The 25,825-nt window shown below is 35.7% G+C and overlaps 1 protein-coding gene across 13 annotated transcripts in view; it reads right to left on the reverse strand.

Moving 5' to 3' along the window:
* Positions 1-25,825, reverse strand: part of KATNAL1 (katanin catalytic subunit A1 like 1) — a 79,606-nt gene that overhangs the window by 34,227 nt on the left and 19,554 nt on the right. For all 13 annotated transcript variants that reach the window (XR_011427659.1, XR_002800970.2, XR_011427660.1 and 10 more), the window contains exons 3-4: positions 24,382-24,542; positions 4,304-4,472 (exon numbers count right to left, since the gene is read on the reverse strand). Coding sequence is in view for 10 of the 13 variants with exons in the window: in XM_070239467.1 (XP_070095568.1) it covers positions 4,304-4,472; positions 24,382-24,542 (330 nt within the window). In the remaining 3 variants the exon portion in view is untranslated. The remainder of the gene's footprint in view (positions 1-4,303; positions 4,473-24,381; positions 24,543-25,825) is intronic.

Consider the following 25,825-nt stretch of genomic DNA (forward strand, 5'->3'; position numbering starts at 1 on the left):
TGTTTCCTGAATTCAACAGCCCAAGGCAAGTGCAAAATTTCTTGGAAACCTCATTTTCTCTTTTTTAAGAAAGTGATTTATATTCTGTACCATATCTGTGTTAGTTCCCCACTTTCATGTTACCTTTATAGCTAACACTCACCTACTGCTTACTGTGTGCCAGGCACTGTTCTAAGCACTTAACAGAACCATCTTAAAGGTCCTATGAGGCAGGTACTCTGATTATTTTCATCTCATAGATGACACCTGAAGCTCAGAGAGGTTAAGTAAATTGTCCAAGGACACACAGCTATATCCTTGGCTGTCTGGCTCCAGAATCAGTGCTTCCAACTACTTTGTACACTACGGCATACTGCTGCACACTTGGGGCTACTCCTACCCCGGTGTGGGAAGCAAACACAGGAAAAGTTAGACAAGATCTCTCAACTGCATCTCATTCTAAGTCTTTACTATTTTACAAAGGAAAATAGGTTGATCAATGCAAAACAGAGCTTACTAATTTCAGTGCTATGCCCTGTACTGGGATGTTAATACAAAATACATTTAAGTTGAAATAATGAACCCACAGCTTCTGCATACTTATCAATAAATATGTTCTTTCAACACATTTCTATCTACGAATATTTACTATGTGCCAGGCACTATTCTACCTCCTGGGGAACAGCAATGAACCAAACAGACAAAATCCCTGCCTTCATGAGGCACACGTTCACATTAGGGGACACAGCTCATAAATAAGTAAAACACACAGTAAAACACTTAGGGACAGAACAGTAACTACTTTACTGTAATCTAATGTAATAAGGTAAAAAGCAAAATAAAAGCAAAAAACACCACTATAAATTAGCTGCCATCAGATGAAGAATCTGTAGAGTGATTGAATATCCAAAGGATAGAGAAGATATTTCTTAAAAACAAGTCATTGATAACACAAGTGGCCAATAAACAGACAAAAGCATTTTCAACCTTGTAAGTTATCAGGTAAATATACAATACACGTTAAATATACTGATAAAATCACAACGAGCTATGATTACACCCACGAGAGACAGACAATATCAAGTGCTGGTGAGGATGGGAGCAACCAGAACTTTTATACTCTGAGGTGGGAGTGGAAATTGGTATAATCACTTTGGAAAACTATCTGGTGTTATCTACTAAAGCTTAACACACGCATATCCTAAGACCCCCCAATTCCACCCCTAGGTATAAGCTCACTAGAAATGACTGCACATATATACCAAAGGATAAGCAGAAAACTACCCAAAACAGCACTACTAATAATAGTTCCAAACAAAAAGCAATCCAAATATCCATTAACAGTAAAACAGATTTAACTGCGGTATAATACTGCGTATGAATGAAAACAAACAAACTTTAGATATATGCAACAGCATGGAGAAATCTCACAAACATATGCTGAGTAAAAAAAGCCAGACAAAAAATAATACTTACTGTACATAAAGTTTCAAAATAGGCATCAGTCATTTACGGTATTAGAGATCAGAACAGTGGTCACCTTTGGGGGGGAAGTGGCGGAACAGTGGTCATTTGGGGGAAGGACATGGCAGGGATCAGGAGGGACTGTGAACATGCCTTCCGAGGCGCTAACTGTTCTGCTCTTGACCTCTGAGTGATAGCTGCGTGGATTATACGGTGGTTACTGGGGTTACATGCAGTGGTATGCTGAAGCTGACTCTTAATGGTTTGCAAGAGCCCATCATTAAATTTTCAGGACATTTGCAAGCCAGCTGTAACACACACCCATTAATAAAAATTAAATTACACAAATTTAAATTATATTAAAAACAAAGGTAAAAAAATACTCAAAACTGCTCACCTTTTCATTATTTACCTATTATCCATGCACTTGGAGTTTATAAGCTCACTGTATCTGTTTAGTGGAAACACTACATAATGGTAGTCTACTACCCATACCTCCTCTCCACTCTGAGTTCGGTTCAGCTTGAAATTGGTCTTAGTGGAAGTATTTATACCATAGAAATTAGCAAATACTACAAATCGGGGCTTGACTTGTTATTTTATTAATTGTCTAGACTTAAGAAAATAATGGGGAAAATGTTAATAATGCAGATGAAACTTAAAAGTGTGTCATTTCTGTAGCTGCTACATTGTAAATAGCACAAAAATTAAGGAAATATTTTTCGAGTATTTGAAAAGTATTATCTGATTCATCAAAGTTGCTCGAGTGATGGACAAATGAGTGAAGTTCCAGTGTTTTTGTCTCACTTTCATCTTACTAATTAATGGAAACAAAATATCAACCAACATTCACACCAGAACTACATTCCCACTCATCTGTCCACTGCAACCATAGGTTGGCTACAGATACACGAGCTGAGCAAAATACAGCAAAGGTGGTTCTGTGAGAGACCACTGGCTCAATGAAATTTACAATAAAGAGCATTGTATATTTTATTATTTGTAAATTATGTGCTACACATTCTTATAGACAGACACACACACTTTTTTTCGGAAAATTAATTATTAAACACGTACCAGTACACTGCTGGTTAGATGATCATCATTCATCAGTTAGTACCCTTCTAATTTGTGCACACTTCTTCAACAATAATTTTTTTAAGTCACTGTTCATTTGTGCAATCACCAATCAACAGCTCTCAAAAGAATACTCCAACCCAGTTTACAACATTTCTGTACATCAGACATCCCTCGACTTACTCAGTTATGAGAAGGAGTGTATTCAAAAATGGCCATCTGTTGTAGGTAATTCAAGGCTGAAGTCAAGTTTAATAACTTTAAGTTAATTTTATGAATATAATTTATCATACTTTAATCTGAATTCTATTTAAAAGTATATACAGCTTTAATCATGAGATCATAATGGAAACACTGCTCATTTCACTAAGAGTTAATTAACCATAAAGTTAGTCTTAAAAATATTTGAAAATCAGAGTTTTATGAATTAAATTTATTTTTTGTTATAAGACAAAACATTTCTTCTGCTAACTAATATTTTTAGACTATCTCTTTTAAATAAAAAATGGATTTGTTATTTCTATGCACATTTCTATACTGATTCAAGACAATAAAATAATAATACATCTAATTTTCTCAGGTACATTCAAATAAGACTGAAAAATACAGCTGTAAAAGTTAATTTATTCATCTGACTCCCTCTCTTCAATAAGAAAAGATCAATTTGAGGCCAGGAGTTATACTTTATTAAAGTTTGTATTCCTAGTACCTAGACATAACGACTGACACAAATACTCACTTAAATGTGCTTCAAGTAAATGGGGTAACAAACTGGCCTTATGATGATTCTGTGACCATCAGGGGAGAAAAAACTGTAAGGCCTGAACAACACATCACCATAGAAAGTGATTCTTACTTACTGAAAAACAGTGTTTTTAAGCTTGGATCTAACTTGAAGCCTGTCAACAGTTTAAACAAAGTTAAAGAAAAGATTTAATCACTCTCAGAAAATGAACTGGTACTCTCATAAGAAACAGGTATTCATGATACATTAAAATAAGACAGTAAGCATTTTCAAATAAGAGGCTGCACAGTCTAATGATTAAAAGCTCAGGAACTAGAGTTCAAATCCTAGTTCCACCATCTACTTGCAGTTATGACTTTGGTGCCTCAGTTTCTTCTTACGTGGAACAGGAGACATAAAGATGAGTTCACAGGAATTTATAGGAATTAAATAAGCCAAAATAAGTAAAAAGCTTCAAAAAGGGCCTGGTACGGCAGTACAGAATTTCCATCCAATACTATGTTTATTCACTGACCAACCTCCCAGATAAAGTCAATAGACACAGTGAACCCTAATCGAGGGAAATTTTCTCATTAAAGAAAAAAGAAAACCATGTTCTACTCTGAAATTTACAGATAAATCAAAGATTTTTTTTTTATTTTTAGCAGCAGTGAATCACATCCATCATTTTATTCTATGAATGTATACATCTATTTCTTTATAGGTCTTTTCCCCACAATTATGTTTTCATTTATTGTTCATTTCAATTGAGAATATTCATTAAAATATTTTTTAAAGTTTTAAAACTTTATTTTAAATATTTCTACAAAAGACCCATTTTACTAAAGATCGTGTGTGTGTATTTTTTTAATATACCTCTGAGGTTACTGGCATTGTAGAATGGCCTTCGAAATGCAAAGACTGCTTAGGGTTTTGAATCAGACTTTTTCTAATCTCTTCCATGTCAAAATCAGGGTACTCTGAAAAGCCAACACAAATTATAATATGCACCAAAAGTCACAGGCTTCACGTGAGTGAGTTACAAAGAGACGGTCTTGCCTTGTCATCTCTCCCTTTGGCTCTGTAATCCTTGTCCCTACTTGTGGAGGGTTTTTCACTCTTTGATATAGGATGCGCTCGGCCGACAGGTCCCCGGGCTCCTACTCCTGGCATTTCTTTTCTCAGAGGTCTTACTTCTCGATTGGGGCGCCTTATCTGAGGCGGAGCTCTGAGAAGAAAAAATTAAAATTAAAATTAATCAAAGGCAAAAGTATTTCAATACTATCTTAGTCAATAAAACTATTAAATCAAGAAACCCAAAATATCAATTTTTCTCCCTTTTGCCAATTCACATCCATAACTATTAGGTCAGTTTTTAAAAGCACTTTTCTATAAAATATACTGGTTGATACAATTATTAAATACACATAAATGACATATATAGCAGCAATTATTTTGTAAACAATAACTAATAATCACCAATAGAGGGCAATACAGACTATTCCCATCCAATAATCTTAACAGTGCAATGGAAAGTCAATTACTTTATTCATTACTATCCCAAACCAAGAATAAGTAACTTTAAAGAAAAAAAGCAGTAAAAGCTGAAAGGACAAAAATTCAAAATATATCTTTTTGCACAGTTTACTAATTTATATTTTACAACCAAAGTTATTTTCTCTGCTTCTGTACTGGAAAATCCAACATTTCATTCAACAAATTACAAACAGCAGGGCTTAACAATGAAATCTCCTTATAAACAAAAGTAATTTCTGGGTAAAAATATCATCCATGCTTTGAGGGTGTCAAAAATCACAGGATCATTCCAATTATATAGGCTTCTAAATGGAAATCAAGAATTCTGATAACTATATATGGTGACAGATTTTAACTAAACTTACTGTGATCATTTTGCAATATATACAAATACTGAATAATTGTCATACATCTGAAACTAATATAATGTTGTACATCAATTATACCTCAATAAAAAAATAATTTTTATAAATATATAAATGTAACCATGCACACAAAGTGGTATATTTTGTTTCATGTAATAAGAAACATGTCTTCTTCAAAGAGTGTAGCTGTGAGGTTTCTCAGCACAGTATTTGTCTCTCTTTGGGTGCTGGGGGGACTCTAGCATTGTGTGAATCTCTCAGTTCTTCTTTGAACTCTCTCTGCCTCTGTTTTCCTACCTTTTCTCTCTCTACAGCTCTGCCTGTATTTTAGCTCTTCAGATCCCATATGTGTATTCCTTTTTCACCCATATGCCATATCTATTATTATCCTTCTTCCAACTTCATGCTTTTAGTTCATCTAACTCATCATGGAGTTTCTCTCCCTGGTATCAGAAAAAGTGACACAAGTATATAACTCAAGAACCCAGGAAAATAGGAAAACGGATGAAAGGCCAGGAATGTTGCAAACTCAAGTCAAAAAAGGTAAAAAATTGTTAACATATTGCGGGTCTAATATAGCACCTTCAGATTGTTGGAATTAGACCACCACATGACATTGCTAAGGATTTAAGAGACGCTGGTGAAAATTATCTATCTATTAGGTTACCATACATTGATATCTGAATCCTTGGAGTTCAATGCAGTGAAACAATTTTTTACTGAACACCCATTAGGAGGTATATAGCCTTTACTGTGCCAGGCCCTAGCAGGAGACAAAGAGGAATAAGCAATCTTGTGAAAGAAATCCATAGGAAAGGAACTAGAAAATAGTGTATAGTAAAATGGTTATAAGGTATTTTATAATTTAAAATTTATAAGGTACTATTCAAATTTAAAGGTACTGTTACATTATTAGTTTGAGTACATTATTAGTCTTTTAAGCATTCTGATAAAATAAAAATGTGATGAGACTAGTAAAAAATAAAAAACTAAAAAGGTTACATTGCTCTATTCCCAGTATTTCATCACAATCACTATTTTTTGATTGAATGTTTGTTTTGGTTGACGAAGGGGTGGAAAGTAGTAGAGCAGAACTCTACACTTATTTATACACATTTGTGTATGTATAAATGTCTTTCCTGAATCAGATTCATGCATACGGCCAAAGACAATAAAATGAGAGCAACAATCTCTTCCACACAGAACACACGTCAAGTTTGCCCTTCCGTTAGCAGCTGCGTCTGCTATGTAAATAGCCTGGCATTGTCTGTGGTCTTGCTTTTTCAACGCACAGCCAGCCTGAAGCTTTTGCTCACAAGCAGCAAACCCATCCCTTACAGCTGCATGCCAGGCTGCTCGTCAGCTGCTGGGCTTACCCCAATAGGCCTCGTTGCTTAGGGGTGAATTATAGTGAATCTTGAAACATTTCTTCTGCCTTCTTGGCTTGTGCTTCCCCACCTCAGCTTGCTATTTAACAGGTGCTTAGGAGTCCTGCTGTAGTTCATTTTGCACTCACATCCAGCTCGGCAAAGCGGTTATGAGAAGAATTATTTCAAAGCTTGTACATAGGCTGCATTCCAAGTGTTTGTTGCTGCTGACCTTGTCCTGCCGCTCAATATTCTGATGAGCTCATAAACAGTCTGAATGAAACTGCTCAAGAAGCCAGATGTGCCATTTGTGGCAAGTCCCATGTCTCACAGAAAGCCTGCCTGTGCTTTGCAGGTCTTCAGTCCCACCTCACTGCAGTTTGATATCACATTTGTAACAAACTCTGTCAACTTCCCGAAGGACACCCTTGAGGCTGTTCTGCACTTCTTCCTCCATTAGCGTATCACTGCACAACGTCATACTTCAATTTACGGACTCAGTGACAGCTTCCAGGCCGCATGAAAATTAAGTCTCAAGGCTTCTTTTACTAGTCTCTTTTTAAAAAGAGACTTTAGGAGGGTTATACAGCATCATCAATCTCTGCCCTAACGGTCAAATAGAGACTGACACTGTACTAGCTTATATATTTCAAATACAGAGAATAACTGGTGGATCTGCAGATAAAATACTAGAATGTCTACACCATGTTCAGTTCTCCTATTTGAGGACATTTTCCTAAAGGAGTGAAAAAATATGCCTTATTCTATCATATGCAATAAACGATTTCCTCCAAAATCCAATACATCCTCTTTCTAAGCTATATTAAATATCACTATGATATGTAAATGTTCTTATCAGCACTGCTTGTAATAGCAAATACATGGAAACAACTCACATGTCCAGTATCAGAACAGATACATTATTATATATTCACATAATGGGATATTACATTCACATGAACATGAATTACGGCTACACGCAGTAACAATACACGAATCTCAAGACCATAGTGTTGAGTAAAAAAGTAAGTTCAATGAATACACACAGTATAATTCCAAGCAAAGTGGAATTACTTTTTGGGAATACAAATGTATGTACCAAAAGTATAAAGAAAGGCAAGGGTATGATAAACCCCAAATTCAGGATAGTGTCTAACTCTGAAAGGGGAGGAAAGGAAATAGGATGCAGAGGAGCTCATAGGGGGACTTCAGAGGTAACAGTAAAGTGCTTTATCTTAAACTCCATGGTAAGTACATAGATGCTATTGTATTGTGATTCCCTATACCTTATACAAATTTTAATTATTCATATTATCTACTCAGTAGTTAACAAAACTTTAATTATGATTATACTTCAACAACACTAATTAAAATATCTGAGTACCTAAAAAGTGGGTTGCTACAAAGTTTTTGGCATGTTCCAGAAACACATGTTCTAGGGATGTGGGCTCAGAGTATCCACCTTCAGTTGAATATACAGGATTACTGCCTGGCAAATCTCCATAAGAGATCGGACAACAGAAATGAGACTATCTGTCCCAGAGCACCACTCTTCCATGATTCCAGAAATCAAAGGGAAAGAGACCTCTTCTGAAGATGCCTTCATTCCACATCATATTAAGAAAGAAGGTCTAAGATACTTTCACAATTTTCTCTAGTTGCTATCTAGGCGCATTCTTAAGATTCCCATCTACTAAGTTCTTTCCATTTCTTCTAGCTTTCTGTTTAGCAGTTATTCTGAATTCTTTGGTTATATCTATTTGTTTATACATTGTTAGAATTTGGTATAAGAAAAAGTAATTTGGAACAGGTCCTATACATGCCCAAGAAGATAAGCCAGATTACCTACAGTTAACTTCTGGAAAAGAAAAAAAAATTTTTACTTTGCTAACTCCAGAATTAAACAAACAGGAAAATATCTCTCTCCAGAGCTAATAAAAAGACAAGAAAGTTAAGTTCCAAGTAGTTCATACTGATATTTTTACTATAAGGATTTGGAATCAATACATGAGGCTTCTGAGTCCAAGGGAAATTATTTGGTAAGAAATTAGGAGGCAAAAAACAAGGCTTAAACAGAAATTAGAAGACCTATGATTTGAAATTAAACATTCATGTTTAAGAATTTTAATGTCCACTCTCATCAAATTTATGACTGCTATTTTTTCAAATCAGTAAATTACTGATTGTTTACCTAATAAGTACAGGAACTATGCTGGATGTTATATTGACACAAAAGTGTTAGAAACATAATTCCTACCTTCACAGACAAATAGCATGGTGATTTGAAGTCAGCATTAGATTTAGAATCCTAAAACCTGGGTGCCTTTTTACTCCCAAATCCACCAATTACTGATTAAATGAGTATGTCACTTGACATCTACAAGCCTCATGCTCTTCCTCTATAAATGGAGATGATAATACTTCACAGAAGTTTTTAAATCTATTTTTCATTGAGATATAACATATATACAGTAAAATGTACATATATTAAGTATACTACTCAATAAATTTTGGTACCGTATAACCACCAGTAAATCAAGACAGAAAATTTCCCAATATCCCAGAAAGTTTTTTCATGGCTCCTTTTAGTCAGTATCAGCCCCTAAAGCTAACCACTATTCTGAGCTTACTATCATAGATTAGGTTTGCCTATTCTAATAGTTTCATATAAATGGAATCCTACAGCACATACTCTGTGTCTGGTTTCTTTCTTTCAACATTACTTGTGAAATTCATCCATGTTCCTGCATATAGCATTAGTTTATTTTTCTTCATTGCTGTGTAGTATCCTATTGCATAAATATAATACAATTTATCTATTCTACTGTTGATGGACACGAGTTGTTTTCCATCTGAAGTTGTTATTGCAGCTTCTATGCATATGGGGATCATGTTCTTGGTAAACATAAGCATTCCTTTCTTTCAGGTATGTACCCAGGAGTAGAACTGCTGGATCACAGGGTATATGTAAGATTGGCTTTAGTAAATATAGCCCAACAGTTTTCCAAAGTGGTGATGCCATTTTACACTCCCATGAACAACATATGAGAGTGCCAGTTGCTCCATCCTAGCTATCTTGGTGGAGGTGTAATGGTATCTCATCGTGGTTTTACCTTGCCTTTCCTGAATGACAACGGACGTTGAATACCTTTTCAACAATATGCTTATTGGCCACGTGAGTATCTTCTTTTATAAAGTATCTATTCCAGTCTTTAGCCCATTTTTTTTCAATCAGGCTGTTTGACTTTTTCCTATTCGTTTATTGACTGTCATTCTTTATATATTCTGGATATAATCCTTCTTATAAGTCCTATCTTCTCCTAGTATATGGCTTACCTTTTTACTCTCTTAATGGTGAGTCTCTTGAAGAAGAGAAGTTCATAATTTTAGAATTCTGAGTCATCAATCTTTTATCTTTAATGCTTTAGTGTCCAGTTTAATAAATCTTTGCCACCCGAAGGTCATGATGATATCCCCCCATGTTTTCTTCTGTCAGCTTTATTTTATTACCTTTTACATTTTAGGTAGTTATCTATTTCAAATTAGTTCTTCTACATGGTATAAAGCAGGGGGTCAAGGTTTTTCCCCCACATGGATATTCAGTTAATCCAGAAGCATTTATTGATAAGATGTACCTTTCCCTATTGAATTGCAGTAGTGCCTTCTTCATAAATCAAGTGACTTCATAAAATTTAACCTTTAATGAGAAGTTCCAGTTCTAAAAAGAAGTTTAAAATTTTAGTTGTTTGCTATCAGAAGACTATAAACAAATATTTTATTATGATATATTCCGGAGTCTGTTCAAAATTATTAATTTTTTCAATATCTGAACTCCTAATGAATCCAAGATGCTACGCCACACAACACGAAAGACGTCATTAGATTAAGTCTTCCTTCGTTGTCTAACAAGCAAATCAGCGACGTTCAGAATACATTAAGGACAACAAGCCATGCTGACATGAGTTGTCTCCTATACTCAAGGGTACTTTTTGTGCAGAAAATATACTCTTCAAAGGCTTACTCTGATTTTTTAAATATTCAACTTATTAAAGTAAAAAAGGCAAAAACTCAGTTATTCCTTGAATTTTTTAGATTCAGCTTACCAATCTTCTTCTATGCACAAGTAGCAGATTTTAGAAGTCACTTTTAGGAGGCTTTTGAATAATGTTTGGTCCCATTTACAAATCTGGTTAATTAAATGCCACCAAAATGTTTTACCTACATTTATAAATTTAATATATTTTATTTCTTTCTTAGTTCTCCAATTGTCTTACTTAATAAAGCATAATGACTTACATATAAATACTTTTATAAACCTAGTAAATTAAATTTATAAATATGGCAAGCCTAAATTTCTCCTAAATGTTCCCCAAGAGGAGTTAACATAAATTTTTATGTAAAAATTCACAGATCTAAATTATTCCATAATACATTTTAAATTGGACTTGCACGCTATCACCCTTATTAGACATATTTTCTTAAATTACAAGTACATAAAAATAATAAAATAAATATGCAAATATGCACATATCCCTTAACAAAAAAATATTATTACTATAGCTTTGATTCTCTTAGACATGTCTATTCTTAATTCTAAGTCTTCCTGCAGTTAAAAGATGGTTACCCACTATAGAAAGCAATTATCATCCAAGTTAACCAAGGTGACATTTAACCAGAAATTTCAGCTGACATGAGATCTAGAGCTACATTACTTCTCACACCAAATATTATACAATCCCATTTGATATCATGGGGGTTGTCTTCTTAGCATTTTGATGTTACCCACAACCAGATATTTCAGCGAGGATAGTGACTGAATTCTTGTCAGTGATTCTGATGGGACACGCTAAGCCTAATTTAAAGTCGCTAAGCCAGTGGTTCTCTCGCTTCAAAGGTGTGGGGAAAGCCGACTAGAACACTACTGATTTAGTCTAATGGTAGAATTCCACCACTCCCCGGCAGGGTAATTACTTGATTGTACCTTGTTCTTCTGTGGCTCTAAAGATAGGCGCTTGTCTTTTCCATTTAACTCTAAAGACCCTTGAACTTGCAAAACTTAAAACATTTAATTTATTTTCTGCCTAACCCTAAAGACCTTAAAACTAGATGGACAATGGCATTCTTTCGGACTAGAAGGACTACACAACTTTTACAGATATTAACATGACACCACTTTACCTTCAGCTACCTCACAGTCCTCTGTCTAGCTTACAGCCAAGCTCTGAGAGGATTCTACTGATTTTCAAAACACGAGGATATGAAAAGCATGACATAGTCCCTGTATTCAAGAAGCTTATAATTTAGCTAAAAATATACACATATTTTAAGAATTATACCGGGCATCCCTTTCTGTCCACACATAAATCCTACAACTAAAGCCTTACTGAAGAAGAGTTCCCAACTAAACTATCAAGAAGAGTCCTCAAAAGTAACAAACCGTGTGATAAGACCCCCAAGAACTTATGACAATAGAAATACAACAGTAATAAATATATGGTAACAACAACAAAAATAAGCTGAAAACCTTCCCACTATAAAACATGTAGGAACTCTGGATAAAATAAAACAAATATCCTTTTACATGATCCTACCAGAGGGTAAGAGAAATACCTAATGACCAAAAAATAAATAAAAGAAGAGAGCTGATGACATGGCAGTCCAGTAGGGTTTCTAGGCCGGAGACACCTAAGGGCTTGAGACCACACAGCGAGACCTGAGACAAGGTCTTAAGTTTGCACAAGTCAGAGAAGTTGAACGGAGACTACCACATGGAGCCAGGACTCTCAAAGGGCTACACCTTCAGTGAAAGGGGTAGAATTAAAACACACACACACACACACAGTTCCAGGCCTATGTTCTGTATCTGGGGAGCGAGGCAAAAGTCTCCCCGAGACATAGAAACCAAGGGTCTGCTCTCATGTGATCTGGGATTCAGCAAAGAAATTTACCTAAAAGTGGTCCTAGGCAGGTGATATCCTTAAGGCACTTGGCTGAAGCAAACAAAGACCCTCTCAGGAGTGACATCCCGCTAAACAAGCCACACATTAGAATGACTAAAACCTTGAAGAGACATTCTCAAATTTACCACAAACAAGAGTCACCAGAAATAACAAAAAAAGATAACACTCCCAATAACTTCTGATAATAGAACTATCAGATATAGACTATAAAATGAATCTTTAAAATGGTTAAAAGCATTAAAAAAAATCTGAAACAAAAGAAACACAAGTCTTAAGTAGTAAATCCACACTTAGATAATTCATAGCAAAACTGTTTAACACCAAAGACAAAAAATAAAATCATAAAAACAATGAGAGAGAAAAGAGAGGTTATCTACAAATAAACAACAATTAGACTGATAACGTAAGCCAGAAGGCAAAATAATACTATTACTAATGTCACCTTCAAAGCAGAGAATAAATAACTACCAATCTAGTATTCTATATTAAACTATCAATTAAGAGTGACAAGAAAATAAAGATATTTTGAGAAAAAAACCAAGAGACCTTTGTTAAGAACTACTAAAGAATATACCTCAGCAAAGAAGAAACTGAAACTAGAAAGAGCGAAATGCAAGGAATGGTGAACAAAACAGTTGGTAAACACATGGAAAAATCTAAAAAAGCATTTTATTCACTCATTCACTCGATAAGTTTTATTGAATGCCTACACTGTGCAGGCGCTATTCTTGGTGCTGGGGGTGCCGCAGGGAAAGAATCAAAGGCTCTGACTTACAGAGCTCACAACATAGGGGACGACAAACAATAAACACACAATACAAGCAGTAAGTACTAGGAAAAAGAATAAAGCAGAGTAAGGAGACAGAGTGATGACAAGAGAAGGGGGTAAACATTTTAAATAAGGTGGTCAAGGAAAGACTCTCTAGGGAACATCTGAACAAAGACTTCAGTGAGGTGAGGGCACCGGCTATCTGCGTACCGAGTGGGGCAGTGGTGAGGGGGAGGGGAGTGAGTGATGAAGACTGCAAATGTCTCTTGAGCACTTCCTATATCCAGGCTGCTCTTTAGACTTTACTTATATTCAATCATTTAATTCTCAAAATAACCCCATGAGGTAGTGTAATATCAATCACCAATTTATAGAGGAGGAGAATGAAGGAGAGGTTGAATGACTTGTCCTCACACACACTAAGTGGCAGAGCTAGGATAAGAACCCTCAGTGTTTGGTTAATTACCAATCTCTGGGCAAGGGAAACAGCCTTCCTAGAATCTGAGCACCTGGAGAGCAGGAACCTTCCTCCTCCTCTATGCACCCATAGTGCCTAGTACATAATGGGCTGGATATGTTGAGCTGAACTGAACACAGAAAGAACACAGGCACAGGACTAGGGAACAACAACGAGATAAAAGAGAAGAGGCCACAGCCAGAAAAAAGAAAAGCAGAATAGTCTAACATCACAACAGCTACACGATGAAGAGAGTTCCAAAGAAGAACGATGGTAAACAGTATCGAAAGTTACAAAAGTGAAATAAGTCTTGAGGATAGGTGCTGCATTATCAAATTAGGAAATTATCTTCAAGAATTCAGTCCCAATACCGCAATGAACAGAGATCCAGGATTTCTAGTTATTAAGGAAAAAGGGCAGTGAAGGCAACAGATGTACAGTATACCTTACAGTAGTTTGTAAAAGGAACAAAGAAGGGAAATGACAGTGTCTAAAGTGCAGCAAGGCAAAGATTTTTTCAATAAAAATTTAAAAGTAACATGTTATGATTTCATTCTGACTTACCACTATCTTGTTCCCATTCCTTAGTTTATCTCTAATGAATTAAAATTTCTATCTTTCAGTTGTCTTTTCTGTAATATAAAAAAAAATTATAGGGGCTGGCCCCGTGGCCGAGTGGTTAAGTTCGCACGCTCCGCTGCAGGCGGCCCAGTGTTTCGTTGGTTCAAACCTGGGCACAGACATGGCACTGCTCATCAAACCACGCTGAGGCAGCATCCCACATGCCACAACTAGGAGGACCCACAACAAAGAATATACAACTATGTACTTGGGGGCTTTGGGGAGAAAAAGGAAAAAAAATAAAATCTTTAAAAAAAATTATAGAAATACCAAGTTTTTAGGCAATTACTGTAATAAATACCTAGGTTCCAAAATAAAGATTTCAAATGAGTGACTACTGAGTTCTATAAAATAAGACAAATGCTCCCTAGAGAAAACTTACATAAAAGGAATAAAATAAAACAGTCAAATGGAATGACCTCCCACTTTGGGGATACTTCAGATCAGAATTTAGACCCTGGAAAACATCTGCTCCCTCTGTCCTCAGTCTCAGATGATCTTGCTTGCTGTTCCCTCACTGAAATAATCAGACGAGAACGTTGACAAGCGCTCACCTCCATATCTAGCCACTTCTCTACATCCATACCCTTATAACTAACTGCCTTCACTCCTGTTACTGTGAATCAGCTATCCATGCACCCACTCCGCTTGTACACGAGATTCCATCTCCTCTTAGCTACTCAAGGTCATTGCTCCAGTAGTCATCCACATTCTTCCATGCAGCGATTTTCCCCTTTCTACCGTAGCATTCTCATCAGCATACAAACATCTTGTCATTCCTCTCCTCTCTAAAACAACAACAAATCTTGACTCCATGTCTTCCCCAACCATCACTCAATTTTTCTGCTCCCCTTTTCAGCAAGACTCGTTGAAAAAACTATATATACTCATTGTTTTTAATTCCTCTCTTCCCATTCTCTGAACCAACTCCATTATTCTCTACAATTCCACCCAAACTGATCATGATGGTCACCAATGAGCTCCATATTGCTGAATCCAATCCAATTCTCAATCTTTATTTTATTTGACCTACACATAGCATTTGATAAAGATGCTTAGAATCTTTAAACTTTAATTTCTTCTAAAAATAGGGATGATAATAACAGTAGCTATTCCAGACTGTGTTGTAAAGATTAAGAAAAAAACTACATAAGAAGTTTGTTAGCACACTGCCTGGTTCACAGTTAAGAACTCAACACCAGTTACTGCTACCTACATTCTACCCACAGTCGAAAGTCCATCCCATACCCCAGAAATGGAATGTGGGAAGAGAGGGTAACTCCAGAATGTTGAGAAAATGAGTGTAATCTCAATTTACCAATCATTAGACAAATAACCTACTCCACCATAAAAAGAATGACCTTAAAATTTCTTTCTCAAAATTCCGTACTTGCTGATGATTCCTAAATAACTGCCATTAATCCCAATCTCTTTTAAACTCTGGTTCTCATACGCAATTCCTATTCAACAGCTTGGTCTAGATATTTAATTAGCTGCTCCAATTTTTCTTTCATTCTCTGTATCTCATTAATCACCAAATCCAGTCCATTCTACCTCAGTAAAGGCTCTCACACCCATTTCACAAGACCACATGCTTAACAGGGCAAGGAATGTGTCTGTTTCTGTATCCCACCACATCCCAGCATAGTACCAGCACCTAGCACAGTACTTGGCATATAATAGATGTCAGCATCCTAGCTCAAGTTTTCCAGAATGTCTGGATTATTTTCTCTTGCTTCTTGAGGCCAAGGTCTGTGGGACTTTTTTCACCTTTAAACTTTCCACAGGGCCAAAGACCATGTTTAGTATACGATGAATATTCATAAAACACATTTTGGAGAGATCAATGATAGAGTGTTTTTCTTCCTAAGACTTCAAAACAATTTTACAAAACAATCTCATCACGATATACATTTTATAAAGGGAAAAAATGAGGCACAGAGAAGTGAACTTAACTTGGAGGATGACTCAATCAGCAGTGGAACTGATACAAAAAGTTGCTCTCCTATCCCCTAACCCTAGGAAAATAGCCGAGCTGGAGCCCGGGTGAAACCCCTGTAAGGATGAGACGGAAGTTTACTCTCTACTTGATGTGGCCTTAACTGATCTTTTTCCACTGCAAATTGGGATCTTAAATGCTAGCAGTTACTTAATCTATTTGGGCACCCAAAGAAACATAAAGCAACAACTTTGATACCAAGTCAGTAAGAATTTCCTCTTTGCTGAAATTCTACAAAACAGCACAAATTTGATTAAAAAATCAACCTTATTATCTGTATGTACACAGAAACACATTATTATGCCTTTTCCCTCGGTTCCAGATGAAATAATGTTAGAGGTTCTACTGGAGTTCTAATTTACCTACAGAGAATAAGCCAACTTTTGGGCTTGTGAATCCTATTCTTACTGCCATCTCTCTCAAAAGACGTAACTTAAAAAGAACACACTTTTTTTTTTTAAGTTGAAGAAAGAATAGTTTACTGAATATATGCTATGTCAAACACGCTCCAACACAGAAAATCTTAGTTTCGTGGCTTCAGGTCTCACTGGGAGAGGTCATTTTAAAATGGTCTCCTTAAAAACAATGTACTTAAAACCCGCATATGGAAAATATTATAAAATAATTTAATTGACACCAGATATCATTTAACTTAGGACACTAAGAATGACTTGGAGGCTTCGTTTCTTTGGAGTTTTAATTCTGATATTGACTACCTCCCACTGTAATCCTACTTTTGTAGCTCAACTTCTTATGTTTAGGATAATGAATCTAACTCATTTTAAAAGATTGTTTTGATTTATCCAAGCAGCTGCTGGTGATTTAAAACAGGATCATGATTAAACTCAGCAGATGCATGACATATAAGGTATAACTTCAAACGATGTGGCAAACCACTGCTGGAAACCACAGCGTACAGATTACCTTGGTGTGCGGCAACAGGGATAGAGGATAAGTTTTGTGTTAAAAGTCTGTGAAGTAAAAAGGACAGAGCCATAAACAAGGCCACCAAATTAGTGGCTAATGTCTGCCATGCATCCCAGAAACATTTTGTACAAAGCAAGGTAAAGTAAATTATATTTTCCTATTGAATTACACCGTAATTTCAGTGTAGTGTTCCCAGAAATAAATTTTTTTAATTACATTTAACATATCAATATTTATTTCATTAAGCATTTTCAGTTTCTTTATTCTCCTACTACCTCTAAAAAGAAGTAAACCAAATGGATAAGAGATCTATATAGCATGTGTTAGGATATATAGATGTATATCAAAACATACCCACAGATACCACTGAGAATCATAGGTGGGAAAGTAACACAGCAGAGTGGGTATAAATAAGACTCCTGAAGCTGAGGAGATTTGGGTTCAAATCCTGGCTCTGCCACTTTCTTGTTCAGATGACTTTGGGAAAATAACAAATTCTGTAAGCTTCAATTTCCTGAGCTGTAAACGGGGTTCCTAATAATAAGTTAGCAATAGTAATATGGGTACACAATAACACTAGCTACTTCCTGGGATCACTGGAGGTATAAAATAAGATAATCAATGCTAGTGAAACCTACAGTAAGTGACCAATAATTAGTTATCATCCTTTTCCTGAAAATGATCATCAACTTCATGAGACTTGGACATTTAAAAAACCACATCCTCTCTGCCAGAATTATTCAAAATGTTTCAGAAAACTACAGATTTCTGGCCACTATTTTTAAATTCTGTTATTCTCTTACCATTTTTCTGAAAGAACACTGTAGTATGTTCAGAATTCACATGCATTTTAATTATTTATTACAAATCAGTTACTCTGAGACATTAAATTCTCTTAATTAACTCCATGAGGTAGAGATCTCCATTTCACAGATAGTGAAACTAATGTTTAGAGAGGCTTAATAACTTGCTCAAGGTCATAAAGCAAGTAGGTGTCAGAAGCAGAATTCAAACTCAGATCTCATGGACTCAAATCAAGTGTCTTCCCGTTAAACCAAGAGTATCTAAGGACTATATTCACTATTCACTATCTCTAGCTGAAAATTTTATGATGTTTGTTTTCCACGACCTGTGAAAAAACAAAATTGTAAAAGCAGAAAAATATTATACAACTCTAACCTCCCATAACTTTCAACCCTAAACTTATAATCTTAATATTTCCTTATTTTATCAGCCTATGCACACATTCTGTGCTACAAACCTGTGTAACATTTATTTCATTAACATCTGCCTTACATATATGTCACTACGATGCTATCACTTGATGAAGGAACTGTGGCTTTGCTTATTTAAAGATTTTATTCATAAAGGTTAAAACTCCTAATCCCATGCTATCACCTAAGATAGTAAACAGAATTCCTTCACTAGCAGAACCATGTGGATGTGTTGGAGGTTTTTCTACTGTTGTGATGACATATGTGGGAATGGGAATCTTTTTTTTCCTCAGGCAATATACAGTCTTATATTTTTTTTTATTAAGGCTTTCTCATCCACAGAGGAAAAAAAAATACACAGAATAGCTATATACAAGGTAAACTTTTTTTTAACTTAGTATGAAGAAAGGAGGTTTGGAGAAATATATTCTAGTCCACTCACCTTTTGCTTTCATTAAATATAAGGATTAAGGGCTGGCCTGGTGGCAAGTGGTTAAGTTCACATGCTCTGCTTCAGAGGCTCAAGGCTAGCCGGTTCAGATCTTGGGCTTGGACCTACATACCGCTCATCAAGTCATGCTGTAGTGGCATCCCACATAAAACAAGAAGATTGGCACAGGTGTTACCCCAGGGACAATCTTCCTCAAGCAAAAAGAGGAAGATTGGCAACAGATGTTAGTTCAGGGCCAATCTTCCTCACCAAAAAAATAAATAAGGATTAAAACACAAGTATAAAAACAAATAAGATTTGTGTAATGGGCAGTTAAGGGAGGACAAAGAGAAGGAAATAACTGGGCTGGTGTCTCTCTGATGAGATGTTTTCAGGTAAGTGTTCATCAATGGGAAAATTTCAGCCACACTTTTTATTCAGCTTGAGCCCTGTTAGAGTTATTATGTGTGGCTACCGCTTTTTGAAATACATCATGGTGCTTTATCAATTTAGAACAGGTATTTCCTATATTGAAAGTGATTCCCAGGACCAGATGGCTTTACTAGTGAATTCTACCAAACATTTAAAGAACTAATGTCAATCCTTCTCAAACTCTTCTAAAAAACTGAATGAATCCTTCCAAACTCATTTCATGAGGCCAGCATTACCCTGATACCAAAGCCAGATAAGAACATCACAAGAAAAGAAAACTATAGACCAATATCCTAATGTATACACAGGCAAAAGTGCTCAACAAAATATTAGCAAACCAAATTCAACAACACATTAAAAGGATTACACAGCATGACCAAGTGGGATTTATCCCTGGGATGTCAGCATGGTTCAACATACATGAATCAATAAACATGATACACTACCTTAACAGAATGAAAGATAAAAATCATATGATCACCTCAATAGATGCAGAAAAAGTATTTGACAAAATACGACATCACTTCATGATAAAAACCCTCAACAACCTGGGTATAGAAGGAACATATCTCAACATAATAAAGGCCATACATGACAGGCCCACAGCTCACATCACACGCAACAGTGGGAAACTGAAAGCCTCTCCTCTAAGACCAGGAACAAGACAGGGATGCCCGCTCTCACCACTTTTATTCAATACTGTACCAGAGGTTCTAGCGAGAGCAATCAGGCAAGACAAAGAAATCAAAGGCATCCAAATCTGAAAAGAAGCAGCAAAACTGTCATTAGTTGCAGATGATATGATCTAATATACAGAAAATCCTAAAGACTCAACCAAAAAACTGTTGGAACTAATCAACAAATTCAGTAAAGTTGCAGGATATAAAATCAACATACAGAAATTAGTTATGTCTCTAGACATTAAAAACAAAGCATCTGAAAAAGAAGTAAAGAAAATTATCCCATTCACAATAGCATCAAAAACAATAAAATACTTGGGAATAAATTTAACCAAGGAAGTGAAAGATCTGTATGATGAAAACTACATTTAGTTTTTAATGAAAGAAATTGAAGAAAACACAAACAAATGGAACAACCTCCCACGTTCATGGATGAGAAGACTAATTTTGTTAATTTTGTTAAAATGTCCATACTACCCAAAGCCATCTACAGATTCGACACAATCTCTATCAAAATGCTAATAGGATTTTTCACAGAAATTCAAAAAAATCCTAAAATTTGTATGGAACCACAAAAGACCCCAAATAGCCAAAGTAATCTTGAGAAAGAAGAACAAAGCCAGAGGCATCACATTTCCAGATTTCAAATTACACTACAAAGCTATAGTAATTAAAACAGTATGGTACTGGCATAAAAACAGACACACAGACCAATGGAACAAAATAGAAAGCCCAGAAATAAACCCCTGCGTTTATGATCAAATATTTGACAAGGCAGCCAAGAATACTCAATAGGGAACGGATAGTCTCTTCAACAAACGGTGTTGAGAAAACTGAATAACCACAATCAGAAAAACTGAATTGGACTACCACTCACAAAAATGAACTTGAAATGGATTAAAGAGACTTAATCATAAGAACCAATACCATAAAACTCCTAGAAGAAAACATAGGAAAGAAGGTCCTTGACATGGGTCCTGGCAATGATTTTTTGCATATGATACCAAAAAGCACAAGCAACAAATGCAAAAACCAACAAATGAGACTACATCAAACTAAAAAGCTTCTGCACAGCAAAAGAAACAATCAAAAAAATGAAAAGGCAAGCTACTAAATTTGGGGAAATATTTGCAAACCATATATCAGATATGAAGTTAATATCGAAAATATATAAAGAACTCATATGACTCAACAACAACAACAAAGCAATCTGATTTAAAAAGGGGCAAAGGAGGGGCCGGCCCAGTGGCATAGCAATTAAGGTCACGTGCTTCGGTGGCCCAGGGTTTGCCAGCTCAGATCCCAGGCGCAGACCTACACAGTGTTTATCAAGCCACGCTGTGGCAGGCATCCCACTTATAAAGTAGAGGAAGATGGGCACAGATGTTAGCTCAGGGCCAATCTTCCTCAGCAAAAAGAGGAGGATTGATGGCAGATTTTAGCTCAGAGCTAATCTTCCTCAAAAAAAAAAAAAGAAATGGGCAAAGGAACAAAATAGAAATTTTTCCAAAGAAGATATCCAAATGGCCAACAGATAGATGAAAAGATGCTCAACATTACTAACCACCAGGGAAAGACAAATCAAAACCACAATGAAATATCACCTCACACCTGTTAAAATGGCTATCATCAGGAAGACAAGAGATAAGTGTTGGCAAGGATGTGGAAAAAAGAGAACCCTTATGTACTGTTGGTGGAAATGTAAACTGGTTCAGCCACTATGGAAAACAGTATGGAGGTTCCTTAAAAAGTTATAAATAGAACTACCAGATGATCCAGCAATTCCACTCCTGGGTATATATCCAAAGGAAATGAAAACAGGACATCGAAAAGATATATGCACTCCCATATTCACTGCAGCATTATTCACAATAGCCAAGATACTAAAATAACCTGAGAGTTCATCAAAAGATAAATGAATCAAGATGATGTGGTACATATATAAAATGGAATATTATTCAGCCATGAGAAAGAAGGAAAGCCTGCCATTTGCAACAACATGGATGGACTCTGAGGGCATTAGGCCAAGTGAGATAAGTCAGACAAAGACAAATACTGTATTATATCACTTACATGTGGAATCTAAAAAAGCCAAACTCATAAAAACAGATTAGAATGGTGGTTACCAGGGGTTGGGGGATGCAGGAATTGGGGAGATGATGCTTAAGGTACAAACTTGCAATTAGAAAAGAAAGAAGTCCTGGAAATGCACAGCATAATGATTTTACACAATACCGTATTATAAACTTCAAAGCTGCTAAGAGACGAGATATTAGTTGTTCCTATCACAAAAAAGGAAATGATAACTATGTGACGTGATAGAAGTATCAGCTAATGCTATGGTGGTAATCATATTGCAATATATAAATATATCAAATCAACACGTTGTACACACATCTTACACAATGTGATATGTTCATTACATCTAAATAAAAATAGTTATTGTCAGCTTTTAGCTTTAAACTAGAAGTAGGGGCCGGCCCAGTGGCACAGTGGTTAAGTGCGCACGTTCCGCTTTGGTGGCCTGGGGTTCGCCGGTTCAGATCCTGGGTGTGGACATGGCACCGCTTGGCGAGCCATGCTGTGGCAGGCATCCCACATATAAAGTAGAGGAAGATGGGCATGGATGTGAGCTCAGGGCCAGTCTTCCTCAGCAAAAAGAGGAGGATTGGCAGTAGATGTTAGCTCAGGGGTAATCTTCCTCAATAAATAAATAATAAAATTAACAAAAAAATAAAAATAAACAAACGAAGTATATTTCTGAATTAATGACTTTCAGAAAAAAACAAAGTATTTTATTTTATATACATTCACAAAATGTTCAAGTTCTGATAGATTAAAATGCCACTATTTCGTTTTTTCAATATTTACTTTAGAACTTCCATGGTTACAATCCTATGACTTGAAACATTGCCTTTTGAGGGGTTAAGGTTACCTTAATCCAAAACACATGGAGGAAAGCACTATATTGTTGTAGACCTTAGAAAAGAATCATTGTCTAGTGTTTTTATAATATGAATCACAAAATTATCTGTTCAGCGGAAAAAACCCTGAAGGAATAAATTAACCACTTTTCACAGTTCTCCAAATGCTTTTAGGAAATTTTAAGAGATCAACAAGTAAAAGACACGATCACAGCTACTGACCAAGGGGAAAATTATTTTTTATGATGCAACGCTCTGGCCACAATACCACTTCACAATCAAATGGACTGAAAGCCAGAAAGACCTACACTCAGATCTGGTCTAGCCTATCTTATAGGTCAGGGTCTCTCAGGTCTCAGTGTCCTCACCTACAGAATTAATGGAGCTATTCATTCAATGGGGACTGAATGCTTACTATACGCCAAACTCTGTGTTACCAAGGGAAGTTCATTATTACTCGTTTCTTTTGTTTTGTTTTGTTTTGTTTTGTTTTAAAGATTTTTTATTTTTTTCCTTTTTCTCCCCAAAGCCCCCAAGTACATAGTCGTATATTCTTCGTTGTGGGTCCTTCTAGTTGTGGCACATGGGATGCTGCCTCAGCGTGGTTTGATGAGTAGTGCCATGTACGCGCCCAGGACTTGAACCAACAAAACACTGGGCCGCCTGCAGCGGCGCGCGTGAACTTAACCACTCGGCCATGGGGCCAGCCCCATTATTACTCGTTTTGAGTAAATAAAATCATGGTTCTTTCCCTTACAAAGCTCCTAATCTTGTGAAGAGACAAAGAAATGCAATATGATAACTGCTATGAACAAACCGTTAATGCCTGGGCAAATTGAAAAAGACTACAGAGAGGAAATACAGTGGGGATAAGACTTGAAGAATGAATACGAGCTGCTTAGATGGGGATTATGGGTAGTCCTTGAAGAAGGAACAGACTGCAAAGACAAGATTACAGGAAAGAACAAGAAGAGGGAGGTTTAATGTAGATAATGCATAGGAGATAAACTTAGATCCTTACCTGCCACTCTAGGGAATCTGATCTTTAACCTTTAAAGAATGGTAAGGTTCCTTCTACACTAGGACTCTGGAAACTGGCTGTAGGCTCAACCAGATGAATCCAATTTGTCCACCATTTCATCTAAAGTTGTTAGAGTCTTTTAAAGCAAAAAAGCCATCCAAGTTTTGATGCTGATATTATAAATCTAAAAGAACTCACTTAACCGATAAATTTTATGACTACAAGATTTCTACTGTTATGATTACAGTAGTAAAACATTCTAAAAGCAAGATATATGACAAGTGACTTACTTCTGTTCCTTATCAAATAAATCTACACGCCCGCCCCCCAACCAAAATACTTTTTAATACTTTGTTCAAATAAAGCTTCACCCTCTTCACTCTGAATATCAATTAATTACAGAAGTACCTAAAGAGAACATAAAGTCCCACCCACCTGTGTTCTGCAGGTACAGGGGGCGGCCAAACAGCGGGATCTCTAAACGGTTCATCTTGAGAAGACACAGGGAAATCTGGGGGCTTGTCAATTTTAAAACTCTCCAAAGTGCTGACAATACTTTTAACTTGTTCATATTCTTCCAATAATTCCTGCCGAACCTTAAAAAAATAACCTTTATGCTAGAAACTGTTTAAAGTTTATATAAACTGCAAATAATAAATTGCCATAGAGTGCAAGTTTTCTTAATGTCACTTAAAGTATGCAAAATGAGTCATTAAAACATAGCCAGAAAACAAAGAACTACTTAAACTAAGATAGGAAGGTGGGAATCGGTTTGAAAAAAGACATAATTACATACCTTTTTGTAGGAAAAGTAGTTATTTATTTTTCATAATGGAACTCTATTTCCACCAAAGAATGTGATAACCATTTATACCATTTAAAAAAAGCAACTGAGTCAGCAAAAAGTTAATCATTCCCAGAAATCTATAATGTTATGCTAAACACTTTTAATATATTTATAAATACCTTCCAAACAATTATCAGCTAAAATTTCACCAGCATTTTCTACCCCCAATATCACTATGTAATGCTGCCGTGAGTATCTGAAAGCCTGAAGTGGTACAATACTTCAGTTCATTCTACATGAGTTCATTCCACATATTTATACCATGGCAATGGGTATGAATTACCCACCTCCTATTTTTATTTAAATTCTCCTTCACCTAAAATCTGAATTCTTTTGCACTTGTTTAAATTCTTTCAAGTTCTGGGTAAAATTTATTTTGAGCTCAAAGGCAAGATTCTTCCTATATTTACAAAACTTCGCTGAGCACCTACTAGGTGGAAATTCTTGTTTACCCAAACTAGTTTTCAAAGGCAAACAGATAATAGATTGAAAACTACATTTACAAATTCATTTTAACAGTTCTGATTTTTTTAACCAGAAAGCAGAGTTTACTGTAAAGCAGAGCATAAGAAACTCTCCCTTAACTTTATCTTGATTAATATATAGAAAGGAACATATAGGAGTTGTAGAACCAAAGAAAAATCTAGGTAAAATTCAACTGTTAATATATGCAATTATATGCTATACTTGGAGAGACGAAACTTCAGAACCTAATGAAAAGAAATATAGTAGAAATATCTCAATAGAAATGGTCACTAAGACAATTAAGAACATGTCAAAAACATTTCCATGCTACATTAATAAACAACTCTTGCCTCTGGCTAGTATGCAGAATACAAGAATACAACTAAAAATTTCAACTTCAGTTACAGCAAGTATATTCTTCTCACTCAACATAATTTGGTAACACTTAAGTCGGAAAATAAGCCAAATTTACCCTGAAAACTTAATCAAACATCAATTTCTGACTAACGAAGAAATTAGAAGAAACACTTGAAAGGCATTACTACATAAAATGGAAACTTCAAAGAA

This window comes from Equus caballus, chromosome 17 (assembly GCF_041296265.1).
Source record: "Equus caballus isolate H_3958 breed thoroughbred chromosome 17, TB-T2T, whole genome shotgun sequence".
NCBI lineage: Eukaryota > Metazoa > Chordata > Mammalia > Perissodactyla > Equidae > Equus > Equus caballus.